Genomic DNA, 24,422 nt, shown 5'->3' on the forward strand with positions numbered 1-24,422 from the left:
ACAGCGCTCCCTCACTGCACAGCTCTCCCTCACTACACAGCGCCCGAAGCACATGACCCCCCAGCCCCCCCCCATTGCGGCCCTGTCCACCCCCATTGCGGCCCTGTCCAAGCGCTCCTGTGTAGCAGCGCCCTCAGAGGAGAAGGCTTGTATACAGTAACACAGTAATGTAATGAGCTCTGTGCTCCTGTGCTGTAACCACAAGCACTTGCATCAAATAGACATCCCCAAGCGTCGTGGAACTGGTCCAGGGTCCTGGAAAACCAAGTTTAAACTTTCTCAGAGGGGACCTGTTAAAGCCGATGCATGTATTATGATGGCAGGTAATGAGGGAAGGTAGTGATGGGCAATGGAGGGTTAATTATGATGCTGGAAAAAGGGGCCAAATCCTGTGTGAAAAGAGGTGTTAATTTTTATTGCAATAATAAAGGGAGGCTGGATGATGATAATGATGTGGGGGACAGGATGGCATTAGTGGTAATGGGGACATGATGAGGGATTATGCGGAGAGGATGACGAGCAGGATAATGTGATGGAGGAGAGGATTGAGCGAGCAATGATGCGGAGGAAGAGGCTGAATGGGATTAAGCAGTGAGAGAGTAAAATAAGTATGAGATAAAACATTTGAGGAACCAGTTGATGGTCACATAGTAACAGTAAGACACAAAACAGAAGTCTGAATACTTACCATCACATTTTAACCCTTGCTTCACAAGGCCCCAAAGCAGGCTGCCACAGTGATCACAGAAAGTAGGGCTCATGTAGTTGTGAACTTTGAACCGGTGAGGCATATCAATGTTAAACCGCTCTTTCTGGAACTGCAGAAGGAAGAGAGCCAATAGATATAACAGGTACCAAGATCTGCTTTAACTTACAGACTAACTAAAAGCCACTTTGGGTGTAGTGAGTGCCTGATTTAGGAAATGCACTTTAAAATTGTTGAAAAAGCAAAGTAGAAATATGTGGACATTAGAACTTTTACAAGCGGACGGTGATCACACTTATACGGCTAATTCTGATTACAGGCGGATATGCGCATTTGTTTCCCAGCACGGAAAGCGTCTGACTAGTGCGCCACCCTGAATCATTGCTGTAACTGCAGGTCCCAGTAGCCACGATAGGGTCTGCACAACAAGCCGGACTCGTATGGTGCAGGAGTACCTTCTGATTTTCAAACTTTCAAGAAACTTTAGTTTGCAGTTTATCTTCTCCTTAGTATTAGATATATGTAGTCCTGTATGTGACTAGCGTGTGATCCTGTGTGCACATATACATGTGTACAAGTGTGCTTTTTGCATGAATCCAATTACATCTATTTAATTGCATGCCAAACTATTCATTTTATCATTTAAAAGTCTCCAGTGTGCCAATTTTGTAATGGAATTGTCATAGATAGGCTACGAAATATAGTGGCTATTGGCAACGCATTTACCAAAGTGGCCACAAAATATTTCTGCAAAACAGACGTGGCCATAGGGAGAATACGCCACGGAACTCGGCTAAATGTGCTGCAAACTCCTGGGCCCGTCCTACTTTGTCAGGCAGTAACATACCTTTCCTTAGATAATAAATAGAAAATGCATTAGTTCATCTGAAGAAAACAAAAAGCTTACCATGGTGTCCCGGCTGTTGGCAGCTGTGCCCGTACACCTGCCAATGATCTTGTCAATGCATTTTTTATGTATGGCAGCATTGCACTCTGCAAGCAAGAGAAAGAATTTGTGTCCATATCAAGAGAAGGATCAGTTACAGACTTACAATGACGATTTCCATGAGAAGGACGGAGTGTAGCAGCAGCAGCAGCAGAGACAGAGAGAAAGGCAATACAACTGAGGCGGATGGAGAATCTCTTGGAACCAGAAACAAGGCAAATATAGGAAATGAGAATAATGATTTGATTCCTAGATAGGGCGGTATACAAGAGACAAGTGTGGTGAGGTAATTAGGAAAAATAGGATGAGGTATTTTTGACCCAGACAATGAAGTTCAAATACAGTAGCTTCCTTTAGTAGTCCTTCACATGGCTACTTTTATTCTCCTCATCTTTATAGAAATACTCACTGACCTACTCTACTTCCCAACTTACCCCCTTCCTCCACCTTCCCAAGTGATCTCTTCCCTCTCGGTCTCCCCCTTGCACTATCAATGCCACCAGTGTTCCCTGTCTTTGGTCTCCATGTAGCGATACTGGGTGCTCCCCATAGGCTGAGTGCTGGCTCATTGAGTGATGAATCCTCTTCACCGCCCCACGACTCACCTCCACTTGGTACTCAAAGTTACAGCGAGTTGCCCTACACCTGTCGCTCAGTCTTCCCTGTCTGTGGTTGTACAATGTGTGTTTTGTGCTTTTGCTATATCATTTAGATCTATGGTTTACTACTGTAGTGTGTACTTTACTTATGCTGTAATTTTACATTGTTATTTTTACTCCTATGTGCTATGGACACTTTCTGCCAGCTTAGAAATAAAAGAGAATGATGATGATAATGATAATAATAATAATTCAAATATTATTAATGGCTGTTTTACTAGTTATGCATAATATGGATAGCAATGCAGCATTTCATTGCAAGTTAATGTATTATTTCTATATGGAAAGTCCAAAAAATCAAAGTGACAGAATATAAAATGTAGAAATACATAGTGTAACGATCATAAAACTCACGCCTGCATTTGTAGCCTTGTTTGTTCAAGCCCCTGTAAAATAGAATAATATAGGGATCAATGTTAATTCACTTTACACAGGACGCATTTACATCTATTCCATGCTTCAATATCCAAAAAGCTGTACAACAAAGCTAATAGATTCCAATACTAAACATTAATGATAAAATAAAGTTAACCCAATAATAGATGATTGAAGCTATTGGCGGAAGGGATACTTACCACACAAATTCCTTGCAGACAGAGCAGAAAGTTGGCTGAGGAAAAAACGTGGCGGTGAATTCATGGTTCTTTATGTAGTGTACTTTGGCCTGTTTGATGGCTCCTCTCCTCCTGTTTATCGTCACCAGGCCTTCATCTTCTCGTACAGATTGTTTGCAATCTTAGGAGAGAGTGTAAAATAATATGAGAGTATGCAAGCAGTGTCCAACCTTGAACGGCAGCAAGTGAGCAAGGACTACTGTAAGTATAAGGGAAAATTAAAGGGGGACTCCACCTTCACAGAGTTCTATTCTAACAGCAGATTTGTTTATTCTCATTGCCATTGAATACAAAAAGATAAGCTCAGATCATAATATTGTATCTATACAACAGATCTCGTCATATTTAAGGGCAACATATATAAATAACAGCACTGAATTTGGGGTACCCCTTTAAGGTTTATCAAGCAAGATACATAAATAAAAGCACAAAATCAAGGGAACACAATAAAAAAAACAGCAACTAAGAAAAGAGTCTGGAAGACAGAAGGATAATAATAGATACTACCCTGCAAACCACAACCGCACATTCAACTGCTATATATACATTGGTCTTCACATAAGGGTGAAGATAAGGAGAAAGAACAAATCTTTTCCATAGTCAACTGTAATAATCATGTAAGGACAGGTTAGGATTAAGCCCCTATAAATCGTACACACTTTAAACGCATATCAAAACATCTCAGACAATATTTGGTTCTATCATTGCAAAGCCGACACAAATCCACAAAACACTGTACATGGCTCATCGACAAGACAACACTTTAAAAGCCTGCAGAACACACAAGTGTTAAAGCCATTTCCTGACTGTGACACCTTGGGCTGGTGCACAGCAGTGACAGGCAGGTAGCACACTGACCCCTCCGGCGTGTAGACACAGCACCCTGCATGGTAAGTGGTGGCCAGCTCCAGCACAGCTATCCTGGGACTGTATGCAGTATAAACACAGAACAGAGAGTGGATCTGCTCTGTGCAACTATGTAACTCAGCGAGGGAGGAGGGAAGACTCAGAGAGGTCAGGACAGAAGAGAGCTTTAAAGGAAATACAGAAAAGGAACAGAGAAGTAGAGATGCACATATACACACAGGCATCTAATTTTTTGTACCGTGCAGGGACTACTACTTATACATATAAATGTGTTCTCATACACCAAGCCCCAATATGTCATATGGTGCCGGACCGTGTAATGTAGCGACTTGTTCTTTAAATTGTGCATCGTAGTCGCATCATACACGCAGCAAAACACCACTCACAGTGTATCAGAGACGCTGGGCTGCATTTTTCACAGCACAGAAATTAGGTTTAAACACATACAGTCGCGGATGAAGCACAACGGAATTTGGCGCGAGAAAAATCCATGGCGGCTGTACCGTAACACTTCATATACAGATTTAGACTCATTCGCGCACAGATGTACAAGTGTCGCACATTAAATTATCAGTGCAGTCTAGCGAAGCGGTTTTGTTGCATCCAATTGTTAATCTGTGCGACTAAAACACACTTTAGAGTGAAAAGGATGCTGGGAGCATGCACGGGACTGGCGCGTTGAGAAGGGCTGTTTGGCGTGTCTGTATATATAGTGATACGCCTTATTCAAAGGAATGGAACCATTAACTCAGACATGTCAGGAGTTCCTCACAATTTTATAGTAACATTATTTTTACCTGTGGAGTCAAAGAAAACAACAGCAAAAAGGAATTTATTCTACAATAGTACTTTTCAGCCATTATAGAAACCCGTTTTCGCCTTACGTCCAATAATTGTATTCAGTTCCCTACGCCGGTGTACAGTGGCCACAGCCAAACCAGGCTACAGGTGTTAGATGTAATGCAAGTTGGACACAATAAATGTGTCACTCATGTTCTAGTGGTAAAGGGCCCCCTCTCTAGTACCCTGAGGCGCAGTCCTGCTATGCTTAAGGTGCCCACACACTAGGCGTTCAAGTCACGATCTGATATCGTGTCCGATTTCTCCCCCTGCAGTCGTGGGTACGATTTGGTGTTAAAAAACAATCCAAATTGACCCACGATCTATCGTGCATCCTATACTATTCCAGTGCATCGTGATAATATTTTCAGATCTTGCCTGCAGCAGGAAAGATCTGAAGATGCGATGTACGACCACTGGGTACGCGCATCATAATCGTGAGTAGAGACTCACGATTAGGACATATTTTACACGATCTGTCGTCCCGATGCTTCGGAATGCTGATTGTGTAAAATATTGCCTAGTGTGTGGGCACCTTAACTATTACATCGAGCCCTGGAGATCCGTATAGAGATTGCAGCCTCACCATGGTCCCCCTTCTCTGGTCTGCTGTACAGCTATACCTTTCGTAAGGTAGAGTGTTGGTGCAATGAGATGACACAGATGACTGTTACAGGACTGTCCAGGCATGAAACTGTTACTTCAGAATTCACAAAGCAGCGTCCTCTAACAACTTCACATAAACAGCTGAGCCACATGCTAGGTGTGAGATCCTCTGCTGAGGACTCAGGGCCTGATTCAGAGCCGGACGCTCTGACAAGAGCGCTCGCTCTGAATCAGGGCCCTCCTACCTAAAATTGGAGCGGCCTCCTGGCCGCTCGCATAGCTGTGGGTGACCACCCACAGCTTATGCGAGCGGCCAAAAAGATGGTCGCGATGGTCAAGACCATTGCGACCATCTGGCTTGCGACGAGACCCTGTGGTAGGGTCTCGCTGCCGCAAGCCCAGGAGTGCTTTTGGCTCTATCAGAGCCAAAAGCACTCCCACTGACATCACTAGTGATGTCAGTGGGGCCGGCCCCAGATGGTAGGCGTTCCCATGGGAACGCCTCCGTCTGGGCAGCAACGCCCCCGGCACGCCCACCAAAGGGGGCGTGCTGTCACTCACCATCGACAGCACGCCCCCTTTGGTGCGAGACTCATAGTGCGTGCGCACTAGGGCACCATCGACCCGCTTGCGAGCGCTCAGCGCTCGCGATCGGGTCTGAATTAGGCCCTCAGTGTATACCTCTCAGAGGAGACAGACATCATTACACATGAACTCTGAACCCCCCCCCCCCCCCCCAAACACTACACATTTATAAGCATCTTTAGGACATACCTGTGTCCTCCAGGAAATACTGCACAGACATTAACACTTTGGCCTGGGGTTGCAAGTCCAGCTAGTGGGTGAGAGAAAAGGTTAAAAGCTAATCCTATATAACACACTTGCACTCCTCCTTTGTGCTGTCTACATACCCAGAACTCGGACGTGCCATTCCCTTTCTTACAGCGTTCAGCGAGCATCGCCACTCCGACTGTAGCTTCAGAGAGGGGGTCTTCAGCTGCCTTCATCAGCACAATCTGAATAACGCGGCCCTCATAAATGTGAGCATCAAATGGAGACTTCCAATCGGGGTACATTGTTGGCTTCTTCTGGACCAGTGTTTTTCCTCTCTCTGTAACATGGGAAAGTGTAATATTACGTATATAAACTCCATATGGGTACTCTCCCTGCTGATCTTGTGTGTATAACTAGGTCTTCTGCATTTTACATATAAATCATAGGACAGTTTTAGACAGCTTTTTAATCAGCAGTATATAAATATGTATATCTACATGCCCTGATGTCTAGTCCAGACAATGGTTACACAGCCCTGTAAATCAACACTCCGAGCAAGAGACAGCATTCCAGGATTTAAACAAAAAAAAAATCTTTTGGCAAATTTTAGAACATCATACTAAAATGTTATAATCCAATATTTCAGTATAGCAGGGTATACTATCTTCAGAGACACAAATAACATCAGCAAGAATTCAATGAAGTTACTGGCTTGTAGTGAAGAGATGCCCCAGGTAGGCTCTCTGAGGAAACGTGTACCACATATGTAAGGGCCTGTCCATAAACTGGTAGAAGCCTTCTTTTCTAGTTGCGGGTCCAAAGTGTGTATGATATAACTGAAACGTAAATATGCACTCCCAAATTCTGAGTGTGAATACCTGATAAATCTTAGCAAATTCTTAGTGCTAATGATAATAATTAACCATAAGACATTATTCGTCATCATTCAGTCCTAACTAGTTGATTGGTTATCTCATAGACCGCATACTAGTATCATAAGCACATAAATTTTTATTTGAATCGCCTAAACTATATGAATTAACAAATATCTAAACAATTGTGTACGCTTACAACTCTTATCAGTACCTGAATTTTATTTCTAATAGTTAAGAAAAAAACTTTATTTATAAAAACAGTGATCAAAGACAACATGACTTATAGGAAATAAAACTAATAATATAAGAAGCCTTAATAAAACATGGCAGCAGAAAGGGGCTGCAGAGAGAACCTGCGGGGAGCAACAGGATTTTCTTATTTTTATTGTAAACTCCATGACAGTTAAGAAGGCGATGGGAAGGTGGAGGGTGAAGGGAACTATGGAGTGCAAAGTTGTGAGAGTCCCTTCTAATGCAGGTCATACATCTAAACGGAGATTTCATGTTCTGCAAATGCCGATCGGGCATTTTCGGGTTGGCATCTGGAAATCAGGATTGTCCAACATGTTGGATTTTCACAATCCTCTGACTCCAGACGTCGGCATAACTGGGAATTGCCCCAATACAGGTTAGATATATGGACCCCATTGGACTCACAGAGGAATTATAAAGTGTAAATCACAGAACCCAGATTTGTGGGCATTTATGGAGTGTTATTAAAAAGTGTAGTAATATATTCCATTGAAAACACATAATTTCTATTTATATGTGAACCACTGATAGGTAGGATGGGACATTTTCAGCTTCTGGCTATAAGCAATTTGGAAGCAGTGCATTCATGCATTATCAATTAGTCATTGGCACTGGCCACTGAATGTAAGGGCACAAAGACTAAAAGCAACAGGAGTTGTCCCAAACCCTTTGGATTACGGGGCATTCCCACCAAATATGAAAGTCTGTGCCCATCTCACCTCAGTTCCTTCAACATTGGTCGGAAGATATTGGGTAAAGTCGGTGGTTCCTGGCAGGAGCCATATACCATAATTTATAAACCTTGAAGTATATCTCATAGTTTTTGACGACTTTGACTTGTCTGGGCATCTGTTCCTACTCCATGTGGCTTTCAAAAAAAATAAAAAATATGAGTAGTTCACAAAGAACTCTTCACTCGGAGTGGGCTAAGCAACCATTGCTTTAGGGTTGCTCTGGATCATTCCTGATACCTACATTCCTTTATTAGGGGAATGTCTGCCAAGAGCAAAATAATAAATCAAAGTTCCTGTCACAACACACAGACCTAAAAGGTTTGGAAAAAGGCCATCGGCACCTACAAGACAGCCTGGCATGAAGCAATGGAGTAGAGCCCAGTGGCACAACACACTATAAGGGCTCACACATGAAAGAAAGGTATCTTCTCTTACCTGTACTCAGGGATTCCTTCACCTTTATTGCACAGAATGGCTGGCATTGCTCAGACTGTCCTGGCATAGAGCCTAACTCAAAGGTGTTAAAGGCAATCCGCAGGAAAGGAGCCATGGTGCCCTGCAAAAGGAACACAAGAGACCCAGGCAAGATCAGTTATGGTTCTCAAGAGAATAAGCAAATTAATAAAATTAATTATAACACACATACATACAGTATACACAGTTTACACACACATACATATATATTACACACACATTAAAAAAATGGCAGTAATAAAACAATACTGGGTGTCAATAGACAAAGAGGTAAGTGGGTCCTGCTCACAAGCTTATAATAAATAGGAATAATCTAAATAATTTCTAAATGCCCTGAATCCTTTTAGCAGACACAGGAAAATGTTGCATGTCACACATCCTCTGTAAACACAACCTGTCTCCTGTGACCAGGGGTGCATCAGGTGATTGACATTGGATGATAAAAGGTTTACTCTGGATGGAATCCTAATGGATACATGAGAGCCTGCTTTAAATCTGCAGGAATGAAATGTTCACCATTTATATACAGCAGCATAAACAGAACAGTGAAAGCCAAAAGTAGTATCAACACAATTATTACTGGTCAGATCCTAATCAGATCGTCGTAGTTTATATCAATAAACCCCAGGTTATACATTTTTTATATATCCTACTAGTATTTCTCACCAATCATTTGCCAGGTTACTTACTGAATAAATAAGTAGTATTGCAATATGTTTATTTATTGAGTAAATATTTCTTGTACACCTCATTTTCTGTAAATGCTCTCAGAATCGGGCACAGTGCTGCTGCAGCAGACACACAGGAGCATACAGTATATACCACAATCCACATCTTTAATGCCGATGTGATAAATATTTTTGGCGTAAGTTTGCTGAATATCTTCACTCAAATTTACTAAAATCCTCACGCCAGGAGACGGCCTCCGATAACAGCCTGTTGGGGTGAAGAGCTGGAAGCAGTTCGATATCATAATGACAGGGCAGACAAACTGGTGTCTAATGAAGCTTTTTTCCAGAAGTCCTTAAGCTTACTAAAATTTGTCAAGTGGCCCTCCAGCTGATAATAATTGGTCACCCTTGGCTTATATCAGAGTTTCATCAAACTCTGTCATTACAGTCCAGGTTTTAGGGCTGTCCATGCTTGATCACAGGTGACTTAATTAGTACCTCAGTCAATTTGATTTAACCATCTGGACTCAAGCATGGATATCCTTAAAACCGGGACTGTAAGGCTGAGTTTGGGAAACTATGGCTTAGATCATCTCTCAAAAGTTCATGTGACAAGTTCCGAATAACAGAAGGACAGATGGCCCTGACAGCCTTTAAGCCTCTCATCAAGGTTAGACAGGGTTAGTAAAAGTTGTTGGGGGTTTTAAAGGGTGGGGTTAGTGTCTGGTGATTAGGTTGTATTACTATTGGTTGGTTAGTGTCAAAGGGGTACATGTTGCAGATATTACTGTCATTACTGTTTGGCTGCTCACTGCATATGCACCAAGCTCCAGGATGCGATACATTCCAGGGCTTGGATGGGGTGGGCAATGCCATCTTTATATGGTGTTGCCAAACAGAAGCCTATGGGCTCCTATTCGCGACTCCCCCTTGGATGGATGCAATCAGATCCCTCCCAGTACCCCTGCGGTGCATGTGCGTCACTCAACGCATACGCCGAAGGACTTCTGGATCCTAAACCTGGAAGTACTTCTATCGTAAAGGAAAACTCTTACAGGGGAGCTGTCCTTTGTGATTTCATTCATGCTTGCCAGCATTATATACGCCAGTATGCATGAGTTGAGTGGCGGGAGGCATCACATGCAAAATGCAATGCTTGATGCATACCGCCCAGTGTCTTGTGTGTTGGCTTTATTTGAAGGCGGGGAAGATCAGTAGTCCAGCGTTCAACTTGTAGCGGTATGGGGTGTGCTCCCCTTCCCCTTCTATACATGGGGCAGGCTGACTTCACTCTACTGGGGACACTGGCACTTATCATCCGATTGGGCCAGAATGGTGTGGTTATAGGTGTCTGATACCTTACACTTGCTGAGAAAGTTGTCCCTTGCAAGTGTCAACTCATGCTTGCTGTTGAATAAGGAGTTAGTTTCCTCCATGCAAGTCGTGTAGCCATTTGCCCAAATTCATGTGTACGCTTATAACCTGCTGTTCTTCTGCCACTATACCTTTGTAATTTAATAAAGCTTACATTCTTTTTTTATTGCAACATTCTGGTCTCATGTCCTTATTTTAGTTAAGTTTAGCAATTTTAAGTCTGGTACATTTACGTGTCTACTAACCTCTGACGATACAGAGTTTACTGAAGCAATTCTCTATTCGAGATATGTACAGGAGTCACTGCTACATTGCAAAAACAAGATGAGCCAAGCTCTACAGTGACAACATGTGGCAGTGTCTCTGGAAACCAGCATTCTGCAACTTCCTTTACTAGCTCTATGGTGAGACAGGAGGGAAGGCAAAGTCTACAATGCAGAATTGCTTGAGAACAGGATCATGACTAATCTCTTCTTGATAACCTTGGAAACCAACAGGGATGTCCCAGGTTTACAATCAGCTTCAGTCTATAAACTCCAGCAGAAATACTACGTCTCACCGAGGCTGTAAGTTCATAACAAAAACAAAGCCAATACAAATTACCTCTACACTTGTGTATTAGACAGTGACCAGGGCTGGCGCTTATGGCTCCAAATGAAAAAATATATAAAATTTACCTGCACATGCAGTGCAGCTGAAGGCCTATGACAGTATAATGGTTAGCATTACTGCCTCACGGCACTGAGGTCATTTGTTCAATTCTCACTACGGCCCTAACTGTGTGGAGTTTGTATATTCTCCCTGTGCTTGCATGGGTTTCTCTGAGTACTCCAGTTTCCTCCTACAAAATTAACCCAAGTATGTTTGTGGTAGGGAATATAGTGCCTGATTCAGAGCCGAACGCTCTGACCAGAGCGCTCACTCTGAATCAGGGCCCTCCTCCATGAAAATGGAGCGGCCTCCTGGCCGCTCGCATAGCTGTGGGTGACCACATGGGAACGCCTCCGTCTGGCAGCCACGCCCCCGGCACGCCCACCAAAGGTGGCGTGCTGTCAATCAACATCGACAGCACGCCCCCTTTGGTGCAAGACCCGGAGCGTCGCTATCCGGGTCTCGCGCATGCGCACGACGGAGCTCCCTCCGTCGTGCGCATGCGCAGTGGGGCGTCCTTTGCTCGCGAGCGGGTCTGAATGACCCCCATAGTTTGTAAATTCCCCTGGGGCAGGGACTGATGTGAATGGGCAAATATTCTCTGTAAAGCACTGCGAAATATGTGTGCGCTATATAAATAACTGGTAATAAATAAATAATACTTTCCTGGCTGACCTCATGCCATATTTACTACTACTACAATCAGGGGCATTTTAAGAGAGAAGGGGGCCATGTGCAGCCTCTGTTTAGGCCCCCTCCTCTCTGACGGCTGCTCAGCGGCACTGAGCGCTGTCGATTCTGGCTTCATGCCAGAATCTACAGCGCATGCGCGGGTCTCCGGGAAAATGGTGCCCGCGCCTACTTTCCCGGGGACATCTTTTCTGCACATGCGCAGATCACTGGGAAAATGGTCAGAAAATGAGCTGCACTTCGGGAATCGGTGGAGAGGTAAGTATAATTACCTATGGGTGCAGGGTGTGCGGTGTGGGCCCCCCTGGATCTGGACCCTTTATAGATACGCCCCTGACTACAATTGGAATCGGTATGTAATGCCGGCTGTCAGGATGCCTCCTGTTAAAATACCAACAGCGGTATCCCGACAGGGGTTGGGTAAGTATACTTACCCTCCCCCTTCTCCCCCTAACTCTACCTTTTTGTAGCCTAACCCTCCTCACCCCACACCCTAAACGTTAGTGCTTAAACCTAAGTTTCCCCCCATCGTGCCTAAACCTAACCCTTCCCCCTTAGTGCCTATCCCTAACCCCCCCCACCGTGGTGCCTAACCCTAACCTCCCCCCCAAAAAAACCTAACACTAACCCCGCTATGCTACCTAAACCTAACCCTTCCACCCCCCGTGGCCAACACTAAGGGCACCCCGGACTTACCTCATTCGGGCTAGCGTCCTTCTGGATTCCGGCATTGGGATTAAGATAGGCATCGAAATACCGACGGCTATCTTAAGTGCCTTCTCAGGATTTAGACTGGCAGCATCGCAGCCACCGGTCTCATAACTACATCCCCTTCAATTATATGGTAATGGTTTACATTGTTGCGCATTTAAAATACTAATGTCTAATAAAAGCTTAGAAATTAGGGACATATGGTAAAAATGGCACCTGACAGGCAGAAAAATAGAAATTTTATTGTGCGGATGATCAAAACTGAAATATAGGGACACAAATCTTTATAACCTACAATTTAAGGATATTGGTAACTAGAATATTGCATTCTCTGAAGATGCCAGCCCATAGAACATTTTTATTTTTGAGGTGTACCTGTTGATATATTTGAATGCATATCATCATGCATTGCTTTATTTTGGCTATCCACAGCTTCTGTGGTATGCAAACTGTAGTTTGGTTTTGGCATTCCTTGGGCTCCCTGCATTTGGTGCAACACATACAGGGCAGGATGTACTAAGCATCACATCTGCAATGCCGTACAGTCTGCCTATTATCGGGTACATACCAGTGATAAAATTGCCGTATGTACCTAGAAATGATAAGAGCTGTCCTTTGCGATGGAGAGACTTTCGGGTTTATGACCCAGAAGTCCCTCTGGCGTCCTCCTGCACATGGGCAGAACGACGCTCGCGCCGCGGTGGTGTGGAGAGGGATCCGATTAGTTCCCACTCGGGGAAACATGAAAAAGAAGCCCATAGGCTTCTATTAGGCAACGCCACCTAATAATGGCGTTACCCACCGGGTCCAAGCTCTGGAATGTATTGCATTCCGGAGCTTGGTACATATGGAAATGCATCCAAAACTCAGAAAACAGGGAGCTTTGACCGCATTTCACCCTTTAGTACATCTTGTCCAGAGTAAGTAGTTCCATTTTGTTTGCCAGTAGTTGCTGTACAATGAAGTCTGACAAAGCATCACTGGTGTAATGCAGTTATAATCATATGTTCAATGCAGTGACCAGCTACACTTATGCTGGGTACACACTTCTAGATAGTTGATTGATCAAATGACAAACAATATATCGGTAGCGGATCAGTGTTTGTTTACACCCGATATGTCTTAACTACGTTGTTCACAGACGTATCAGGTCGGCCCTGCATCACAGCCAATGCCGATATTTCATGCAGATATATCGGTGCATCTGCATGTGTGTACGGGGGGCCGACACGTACACCGCACACTGGCACACTGCCAACATGACAATTGGGAGGGCAAATTTAAATGATCGCCCAATTGTGATGTCTGATAAGTGCGTATAGCTTACATAATCGGCCGCAATGTCTTTTAAGTGGGTAGCCAGCTTAAGAGAAGTTCAGCTCATTCTAACTAGATAATATTAGTTCATAAACCAGCCTTTTAAGGAAATTTCAAATGTGGAAAATACAATTGTGGTATATGAGAGTACATTGCACATGTGCACATGGATGTGACCATTTTTTTTAGAGCACAAGAGAAAAATAGGGATCAAAGAGTTTATTCATTATGATGGTAACTATGTCGTCGAGTTTGTAGGTTGCACGACACAGACACTTACAACATAACTATTTTCATTAGAAAACCCAAATGTCATGCAAGCAGATGATCCAGCACACATCACATTAGTGACCACTGAACCATATATCTTCCCAACTATCTCATAGGTAAAAAGAACCATTTTGCCACAGAAAGTTAGTGAATATTGTACAATTTTGGTTCTTTTTATAACAGACCTGTGATATACAACTTAGGCCCTCATTCAGAGCCGTACACTCTGAGCAGAGCGCAAGCTCTGAATGAGGACCGTCCTCCATAACTATGGAGCGTCCTCCTGGACGCTCGTATAGCTGTGGGTCACCACCCACAGCCTATACGAGCGTGCAGTTTGATGGCCGCGATGGTCTTGACCATCGAAACTGCGAGCCGGAGCCTGCGGTTGAGGTTTTCAACCGCAAGGCTCGGAGTGATTTTGGCTCTATCAGAGCCAAAATCACTCCCACTGACATCACTAGTGATGTCAGTGGGCCGGCTTCTGACGGGAGGAGTTCCCGTGGGAACGCCCCCATCAGGGAGGCACGCCCCCGGCACGCCCACCAAAGGGGGCGTGCTGTCAATCAACATCGACAGCACGCCCCCTTTGATCAGACACAACGAGCGAAGGAAAGTCCTTCGCTCGTAATGTCTGGCGCATGCGCACGACGGAGCTCCCTCCGTCGTGCGCATGCTCAGTGCAGAACATCGACCCACTTGCGAGCGGACAGCCGCTCGCGAGTGGGTCTGAATCAGGCCCTTAGTCAGAATCTGCCAATTGTATGGTCTCTGATGTTATGCTTACCAGCCACTTTTGAAGAATGAACGACCATCATTTTACTAGCAACCAGTAACATCACTGGGTGGTTATTTTATGACCAATACTCAAAAGGAACTGGTTCCTATTACACTGATAGATTTCCCAGTCATGGATATTGGTTTAGGCAACAAAATGGCTGCCCTTACCGTCCTCAGATGAGTGACAGACAGCATATAAGATGTGGAGGCTTGTCCTTCCCCTGCCTACATATAGGTTATTTCATTAGATTATTAGATCTTTCCTGTCTATAAATCTATAGATTATTTCTCTGCTGTACTGTGTAATGAGTGTATAAGCAGTCTGTCTACTAGAATGCCTATTTTTTGTATTTTTTATCATGCTAGTTTAAAAAAGCTACATCTAATATTTCAGGAAAGTACCTAGAACTATCACATTTTAAATTTCTCTTAACCCCGCCTTTGCTAGATGCAATTATTCAACTAGTCTAGTTTCTGTGTCATATACATTTTTAGATGCTTAGGAAACGGATTACTTCTTTTTGTTTAACTAGTTATAATTTTATATTTTGGAATTAAGTACACATTATGGCTTTTCATTTGTGAGGTTTATTGTGCCTATGTATTACATAATACATTAAGTTTTCATTATATAATGTATATGTCATTTAGACTTCTTTTAATGTCCTAACATAAATAGCCATTTTACAGGTCTTATACATTTACATGTATGGACGCAAGTTCCCTGAAAATACAAAAATATTTATTATTATGAAAATGGGGGGAAACCTATTTAGCGGTCATAAATATGGTGATGCTTTTTATAGAAATGCAATGCAGGATTTTAGGCAAAATCTTTAAAAGTTTTAGTGGTATTATCAACCAAAAACTTATGATGGATAGAAATAAAGACCGTGAACTGTGTGCACACACATATATAGAAACAGATACATACATTTTTATATAACAATACAGAGATGTTTACGGACTAGTCAACCAAATCTTAACTTCATTGGGGCAAATACCAGACCAAATACCAGACCACTCTGTCAAGTGGGCTAACAGACATTTACTGGTTGACAGGCAGCATGCAACATTGGAGGATGCAGGACAGCTATTTTGATTGGCTAGTTGCATAGAGGTGACATTACGGGCTACCTCTATAAATTATGTTTGATCTGCACAGTGTGTGTAACAGGGGGCCTGATTCAGAGCCGGACGCTCTGACCAGAGCGCTCGCTCTGAATCAGGGCCCTCCTACATGAAAATGGAGCGGCCTTATGGACGCTCGCATAGCTGTAGCTATAGCGAGCGTCCATGATGATGGTCGCAATGGTCAAGACCATCGCGACCATCGGGCTTGCGACGGAGACCCTGCGGTAGGGTCTCGCTGCCGCAAGCCCTGGAGTGATTTTGGCTCTATCAGAGCCAAAATCACTCCCATTGACATCACTAGTGATGTCAGTGGGGCCGGCTTCAGACGGTAGGCGTTCCCATGGGAACGCCTACCGTCTGGCAGCCACGCCCCTGGCACGCCCACCAAAGGGGGCGTGCTGTCAATCAACATCGACAGCACGCCCCCTTTGGTGCGAGACCCGGAGCGATGGAGAGCCCGTCGCTAGCTGGGTCTCGCGCATGCGCGTGACGGAGCCCCCTCCGTCGTGCGCATGCGCAGTGGGGCAACATCGACCCGCTTGCGAGCGTCCTGCACTCGCGAGCGGGTCTGAATGACCCCCAGTGTGTGTAACTTTATTCTTTTATAGCCCTGTGATCCCATAACCTTTGAGAAAGAGACCCAACCTCTAGAAATAAGGATAAAATTAGTCTCTATATCTCAACAGTCCCTACACGTAAAGCTTCTCAGGAGTATGGTAAGGTCTATAATATTGTCACCAGTAACATTGCAATAATATCCAAATGCCTTTAGTATAATGGAAAAAAACTATCCAGATTTGGGAATAGTGTAAGATATAGCACGTAACTGATCATCTTGGTAAAACCATGCTGCACTGCAGGTGGGGCAGATTTAAAAAGAACAGAAAGATTTAAGGTGTGTATACACACTAGACAATATTTTGCACGCTTCGCCCGATTTTGACGCATCGGAACGTCAAAATTGTGTAACATATATGTCCAAATCGTGAGGGTTCCCTCACAATCACGATGCGCGTACCCGCCTAGTTTAGTATGTACGCACCTTTACATTTGGGAGGAGTGTGTCCAAACTGAAATCTAAATTGCAGTGTAAAATAAAGCTGTCCAGTATTTGTGAGCTACATGCAAAAGCAGCCAGTATTTACCCCGCATGCAAAAACAATGTATGTATTTGCACCCCTTGCAGTGCAACATGGTTTGTCCAGGTACATAGTTACTTGCTCTGTCTTAAGCTGACCACACATCTAAAGATTATCTGTCCAACCAGCCAACTAGTTGATTGGTTGGAATGAAAATCTGGTAAGGTATGAAAGCAAATGACAATTAGCAATTTGCTCCCAAACGCTGGAAAATGGACAAAAACTGATGTTTGAACAAATTGTTTAGATCAAACATTTAACAAACTTGTCTGACGACCATTTTCATCTGTTTTCTGGCAATTAGGAGCAAATTGCTGATCATCAGTTACTCCCATACATTACCAGATTTTCATTCCAACCAATCAACTAGTTGGCTGGTTGGATGAAGGTTGGTCTAGTGTGTGGCCAGCTTTACTCTATTCCCAAAGCTGAATCAGGCACTTAGTGCCATCTACTGTCCACATTCAGCAGAGAACTGACATTTAGGATGTATGCACAGTGCACTGCAGGTGGTAGAATATGTACTATAATATTACAGTAGCATTGTTACCCCACACAGGAATGTGTTACAAATTGAACATTTCAGGAGGGAAGGAAACAAATAGTATAAAGCTCAGTAAGAACACCTATATAAATGAACTGTAAGGTGTTGCAAGAGTCTCTCTTATAATTGCTAAACAGCTTCATTTCACAGGAAACACACTGCTCATTAAAGCACTGTTGCTATTACTGCTTGTGTAGACAGGAGTATTTATTATTATTATTATTATTATTATTAATAATCTTTATTTATATGGCACTGCAAGTGGTCCGCAGCGCCGTAAAGAGGCAAAAACAACAAGACAGAACAATACAGTAAACAGTACAAATGCAGAACACAAATTACTAGATAGTACTACAACACTTGACACAGACAATGGTCCAAGGAGGGGGAGGGTAAATATTAAGTGCAAGCTGAAACCTGTACCCATAAGCTTTGGCGCAGCTAAACGTTAGAGCCACTGAAGGAGGTGCGAACCAAAGACAAAGAAGGGGCAGAGAGAGTCCAAGAAGACCGTGAAGAGTGTGGCTGATGAGCAGGAGTAGTCATAGGTGAGACAGGGGGCAGGAGGGCCCTGCTCATAGGAGCTTACATACTAAGGAGCCTATTTATCAATCAACAAATTTTATCATACGCAACGAGTGATAAAATGATAAATGGTGCTCAAGCCAATCAGCTCCCAACTGTCATTTTTCAAACAGATGACAGGAGCTGATTGGCTGGAGCGCCCTTATAATATGCAACAAGTTTTATCACTTGTTGCATATGATAAAACTCGATGATAAATAGGCCCCTAAATGTTAAGCAAAACTACAACATATGACCAGTATTGGCATTATCCAAAAAGTAGAAGAACCCGGGATCGATCAGAGTTATATTTCTCTGTCATATAGGAAATTTTATTCATACAAGACAAACAATAAAGAAGCATTAGTGTTACAGGCCGTATAGAACAGATTTACATTTTTAAAGAGTTCCAGGACATATACAGCTAAAATCACATGCCATTTCCATCTTTGTTACAAGAAGCACTTACAGTACAGTTACAGTAGGTCATTCTAATCCATCAAAAGCACTTAAAAGGGCAGGTGTGGTAACCTAACACTATTCCGATCTCCTTCCCTTATGCAGTACATTGCAGAGACCAGTAAACAGCAGCAAATATTACTTGAAGATCAGTATCCATACTGATGTCCATGTAATATTGTACTTGCCCCTGTTCCTAGCATGCTGGCACTTGCAGATGGAGAAACAGGTCCAAAATATAAGAAAAGAAATTGCAGTTTCAGTTCCCCCATGGAGTAATTTAGTGCCTGAGTGCACTGTAAGTTCTTTCCTTTTCTAATATTTTGGAATTTATATATAGCTTGAAGCGATAGCACATCCATCTGAAAACCATAATATATCAATTAATGTAAAAAAAATACACAAGTAGGATATGGGGACAGCATTGATGAATTAGACATTATTCGTACTAGTGTGGGAATTATCATCATCTTCTGCGGAGAAACACAGGTGGCCCAGCCATGCTGCATTGCATTACCTATCACTTCCCCAGCTATTGTGGGACTTGTAGTACGAGAACACTACAATAGCTACCAGCAGTAGGACTCTCTGGTACACAACTGGAGGCCCAGTGTCTGAATGTTACCTGTAAGTTCTTAGCATGCACTAGTGACAGATGTCTACTAAATATCGTCTGACCAGTGGGTGACGGGCCTCACCCTAGGCCTTATTGGGGCACCTTTTGCACTGGCCACACATTGAATGCTGCCCTGTATCAGCAATGCACTGTATAAACACATTCTAATGCACATTTGTGACTCCCCCACTCTCCCCTAATGTTTGTGATTTTAAGAGCACATAAATGAGGCTTAAAAGGATAATCCCACCCACAGTTAAAACCAAAGTTTTGGGTGGAAGTGGATGAGATTTATGAAATAACCAAAAAAAATAGAATCATCTGGCCCATCATGTCTTCAATGGATCCAGCTTGTGTTGGGCTTTTTTCAAACGGATGAGTGAACAGTGGGATGGAGGGCTCATGGCAGCAATGATAATGATAGCCATTTCCAGCGGCCCATCCCAAGCAGAAGAGAGTGGAGTTTACGTTACACCTCTGCTTATGGACTGCATTTGAAAAGAACATCGGAAATGTTTATATTAAGACATGATTGTAGAGAAATAATAGGCCAGACGTCTATGGGATTGATTCAGAGTTGTACACTATGGCGATATTATTGGACATCTGCGGAAAGAGTTTGACAGTTGGGGGAGGTAATGGGGTGTGCCGCCAAAAATGCAGGTGTGTCGTGCCCGCTTCCGGGGCATGTGGGTGCCTGCGTCTGCGATCCCATATGCAAAAAAATTGGCTCCGGAGTCGCAGTTCAGGCCATGCTGCGTGACCATAGAGTCACTCAGGAGGCCAATTATCAATGCATATGCGGCTCAGTACAGAGTTTTTTGGAATTGCGATGGCACCTGTGCGACATTAGCATAATTTTGCATATCTCTGCGTACACATACACACCAGCGGTGGCATTAGCGTACAGCCCTGAATCAGGCCCTATGTCCAGACAGTTTTATTAGTAAATAATAAATTGCATTTACCATTTAAAATGCAATTATCTGCAGCTGCAAATACAAAATGAAAGTAGTGATTAAGTAGAGCAAGGAAATAATGCAAATAGACAGCACAACAGCTATACACTAAAGCCACCCATACACGGTGCGATTTGCACCTTGCGACGTGACGGGTAATTCCAATGGCCGACATGTCGGGCGGTCCCCACACACGGTGCGATCGGATGGCCGCCCGCCCGATATGCCAGCACCCCCACCCGCATAGCGCTACATGGGATCGCACATTACAACCCCAGATCAACTGAACCTGCAGAAAAATCTGGAGGTGCGATGTATGACCCCACGGGTGCGCGCACTATCCGATATCATGCCCATACACACAGGGGCGTCTTAAGAGAGGAGGGGACCCGTGTGCACTCCCCGTGTGGGGCCCCCTCCTCTCTCTCCGGTGACCGGCAGCCGACTAACGCGGCTGGCCAGCCACCGGAGCATTAGTAGACTCCGGGCACTAGGCGGCCATTTTCCGATGTTCTGAGCAGCGCTGACACCCGCTGTGGGACCACGGACAGTTACGTTTAAAATAATATGGGTGCAGGGTGTGCGGTGCGGGGCCCCCTGGACCACACACTGCACCCATTATAGATACGCCACTGCATACACAGTACGATATAGCAGCGATATCGTACCAATCTGTTGGATCGGCTGCTTTAACACACCGTGTATGGGAACCTTAATCTCTGTAGTAATAGTGGGAGGGATCAAAACACCGATCAAAAGTAACTGCCAATAGTGAGGTCACCCCAGAGTAAGGAGCAAAACCAGCTGAAGGGTGAAAATTTGCACCTGGGCAAAACATGCAATTTTTCTTTGCAAAAATGACACCTTCTTCAGATTTTCTCCTAGCACTAATTGATGTGTAAAGTGAGTTTCCAGGGGAAGTTCCAAATATGAAATCGTGGGGCTGGCATCTTTACCTGTTTGCCTTGTTTGGGTAAACACTGGCACATGGGAAGATATGTGACTATGTTTTTCTATACAAATTGCTCTTTGCTGCCACCAGGTGTCTATTGCATGCACTCACACCTGCAGCCTTACATTACATTAGATTTGTAAAGGTGCTGGCTGAGGTTTACTTTCTGGGCTTACCTTCGGAATTGTGTACATAAATATGTGGAGACAAAACCTGAACCCAATATTAAGTCACCTGTCATAAAACAGACCATCTTTCTTATAAATATATACCTATGATATACTGTATACATACTTATATCTGTAGAGCACTGATGTAATCTAAAAAAACTTCATACCATTCCTATATAGCTACTGGAAGGTGAGTATCATAATATGATGACTCGTGTATATAGTTAGTGTAACCTAGCATGCAAAGTGTATATACAATGATCAACTTTACCCTGACTTTCCACTGCAGCTCGGTTTACATTATAAAGACAAGAGGCTACAGAAGATACTCCAGAAAAATTTGCAATATTAATAGTCCCTTTTATTTGGCTACTTTAAAATGCAAAAGGTACATATGTCTATATTTGCCTTGGTTTTAAACTACAGGAGTCCTTAATTAAAAGGTACAAATGCATTTTTCCACTCAATATATAGTGAAATACAAATCCCCTAATTAACCATACAGTATGTCAAGTAAACAATCCTAATACAAATACATAAAAATACAAATATAACACAAATAAACAAACATTGAAGCAAAATGTACTGAAGTGTTTAAAGGGAAAACAAATCTTTGAAAGTAACGTTACATCCTAACCAGCATCCAGCAGACATCCCTTTTATTCAGAAATGAAGGATTTGGATATATGTTGTACTGCACCATGAAATTAAATCAAATGCTTGGATGCTTTAATGCAGTATCTGGAGAAGTGGTAAACCCGACGGCAACAATTGACCATTTTGATTGCAATCCCCATTATTAGAAAGAGAGCCCTAGTTACAGGTAAGTTCAAGGTAAGGATTTGAATATTATCACCCCTATCCCAGTAAGTAAATAAGGCTAGTCTCATAATCCCTTTTCATTCCTAACTAGTTAATGGTTTACCATTCTAACCCCTACATTGTAATTAGAGCTTCCTCTATCATTTTAAGAAGAGATAATTTTTTTATTGAGTACCAATTTTAATACAATATCAATGAAGGCCAAATGTGAAACGTATAGAAATCCTGGCCTGCAGTGCCTAGGAGCCGCGACCTCACAGAACACTGCGCACTTGTGGTGAGGTCAATGGCTGAGGAGGCATACATAGTGATGGGTCTGAGTGAGTATGTGGTGAGACAGCCTCACAGCACTCTCCCTTCACTACACTAAGATTCAGTGTTCATTGATTCTCCTACCTGCATAACTGTCTTCTCTTGCTGCTGCTGACTGAGCTCTGATCTCTAAACACTGCAGTGCACTTCCTGGTTACATGACACTCTCCCTCTCCTACCTGCATCACTGCCTTCTCTTGCTGCTGCTGACTGGAGCTCTGATCTCTAAACATTGCAGTGCACTTCCTGGTCACATTACACATCCAAGGTGTCCATCAGTGCTCAAGGCACGCCCCACATACTCGGAGGCATGTCTCTATTAGCACTCTTTCTGTGTAGCTTACTGCCCGCGTGTGGCCGCACCCCCAGCTCTGCAAGCAGTGTCTAACTATACAGAAGCGAGGCTGAGCTGTTGCTGCCTCATCTCTCTGCAGTCCCAGGGAGCTCCACAAAGCTTGTGAGTGTTAACTATAAAAATGATTACAATAAACAAAGAAGATGTTTATAAAAGTTATAAATATTTTCTTTGTATTATGCTAATCATTTTATATCAAATCTCAGGAGTATGCCAGGGCTTTGCCTCCCCTGCCTACCCTGACTGCACATCCCTGCACACTTGGCTTTTGCTGCTATCTCCCTTACTGAACAACAGTTGTACAAATAACAATGTTCTGGCTATTTCTCATAACTCACCTTTGGTGAGGATCATAGAGATCTCTTTATCGGGTATTGATGATTTACCTCCTCAAATCTTTACCCCAAATAGGGTAGTAAAGCACCTTCTCACTGCTTTAAGTGCCAATAACTGCTTTTGACAATGACAGTGTTTATAACTATAAAAGTTATGGTGACTTTTAGTGCCATACAGCCATGTTAGGGTTAAGCATTAGGGGGAAAGTTAGGGTTAGGCTGCACAGTGAAAGAGTTATTAATTTTGACAAAAATGCACAAACTTCAGTATAAGCCGACACAGATCTATACAAGCATGTGTCATCGGTCTGTTGAAAAGGCAAAACAGGTAAAATGCTGGACATACAGTATATACATATAATTGCAATTGCAGGCAACTTAGAGTTGGAAACACATATACACCCAAGTGTAAAGAAGCCCCATAGAGCCTCGTGACAAATGTACTGTGACTTGTCTGGTTATTTTTGCAGAAAATTCTTTATACACTCTTTTAAAAGAGGATAAAGACAGGTCTCTGGGAAAAAAGACAAAATTATAGAACGGATGACTGACTATCACTATGCAACACAGTCTTTCCATAGGATTACTAGTATAATACGTATAGTAGCACAGACGGTGTAATGGTTAGCATTACTGCCTCACAGCACTGAGGTCGTGGGTTCGATTCCCACTATGGCCCTAACTGTGCAGAGTTTGTATATTCTCCCTGTGCTTGCGTGGGTTTCCTCCGGGTACTCCGGTTTCCTCCCACACTCCAAAAATATACTGGTAGGTTAATTGGCTCTCCTCAAAATTGACCATAGTGTGTATGTTTGTGAGCATGTGGTAGAAAATATAGATTGTAAGCTCCACTGGGGCAGGGACAGATGTGAATGGTAAGATATTCTCTGTAAAGCGCTGCGGAATATGTGAGCGCTATATAAATAACTGGTAATAAATAATAAATAAATAATAGTATAAGGGTTTCTATTTTGCAGGTTTAGTTCCAACCTAACTTAAGTAATGTATAATTGGGAACATTGTGATCATGCAACAGTAATCCTGCAAGTATAAAGCTGTATATAAATTGACTGGTTAGCTGCAAGTGAATATTTTACAAAATGTGTGCTAATAATTGCACAAAATCTGTTACTCTTATAAATTGTACCACAAAATAAATGTATGCACTTAAAATTTTCAGTCACAAAAATCAGCTTTGTGTTTACAAAACTGATTTTACAGCACAAAAAGAAAGCAATTGTGTTACACGC

The 24,422-nt window shown here is 43.1% G+C and overlaps 1 protein-coding gene across 2 annotated transcripts in view; it reads right to left on the reverse strand.

Moving 5' to 3' along the window:
* Positions 1-24,422, reverse strand: part of PRKCD (protein kinase C delta) — an 89,255-nt gene that overhangs the window by 19,731 nt on the left and 45,102 nt on the right. For both annotated transcript variants that reach the window (XM_088456916.1, XM_088456917.1), the window contains exons 2-8: positions 8,309-8,429; positions 6,150-6,349; positions 6,013-6,073; positions 2,887-3,046; positions 2,666-2,697; positions 1,614-1,699; positions 689-818 (exon numbers count right to left, since the gene is read on the reverse strand). In XM_088456916.1, coding sequence (XP_088313042.1) covers positions 689-818; positions 1,614-1,699; positions 2,666-2,697; positions 2,887-3,046; positions 6,013-6,073; positions 6,150-6,349; positions 8,309-8,423 — 784 coding nt within the window. In that variant the 5' untranslated portion in view covers positions 8,424-8,429. The remainder of the gene's footprint in view (positions 1-688; positions 819-1,613; positions 1,700-2,665; positions 2,698-2,886; positions 3,047-6,012; positions 6,074-6,149; positions 6,350-8,308; positions 8,430-24,422) is intronic.

Source organism: Taudactylus pleione, unplaced genomic scaffold (genome assembly GCF_031769625.1).
Source record: "Taudactylus pleione unplaced genomic scaffold, aTauple2 ptg000726l, whole genome shotgun sequence".
NCBI lineage: Eukaryota > Metazoa > Chordata > Amphibia > Anura > Myobatrachidae > Taudactylus > Taudactylus pleione.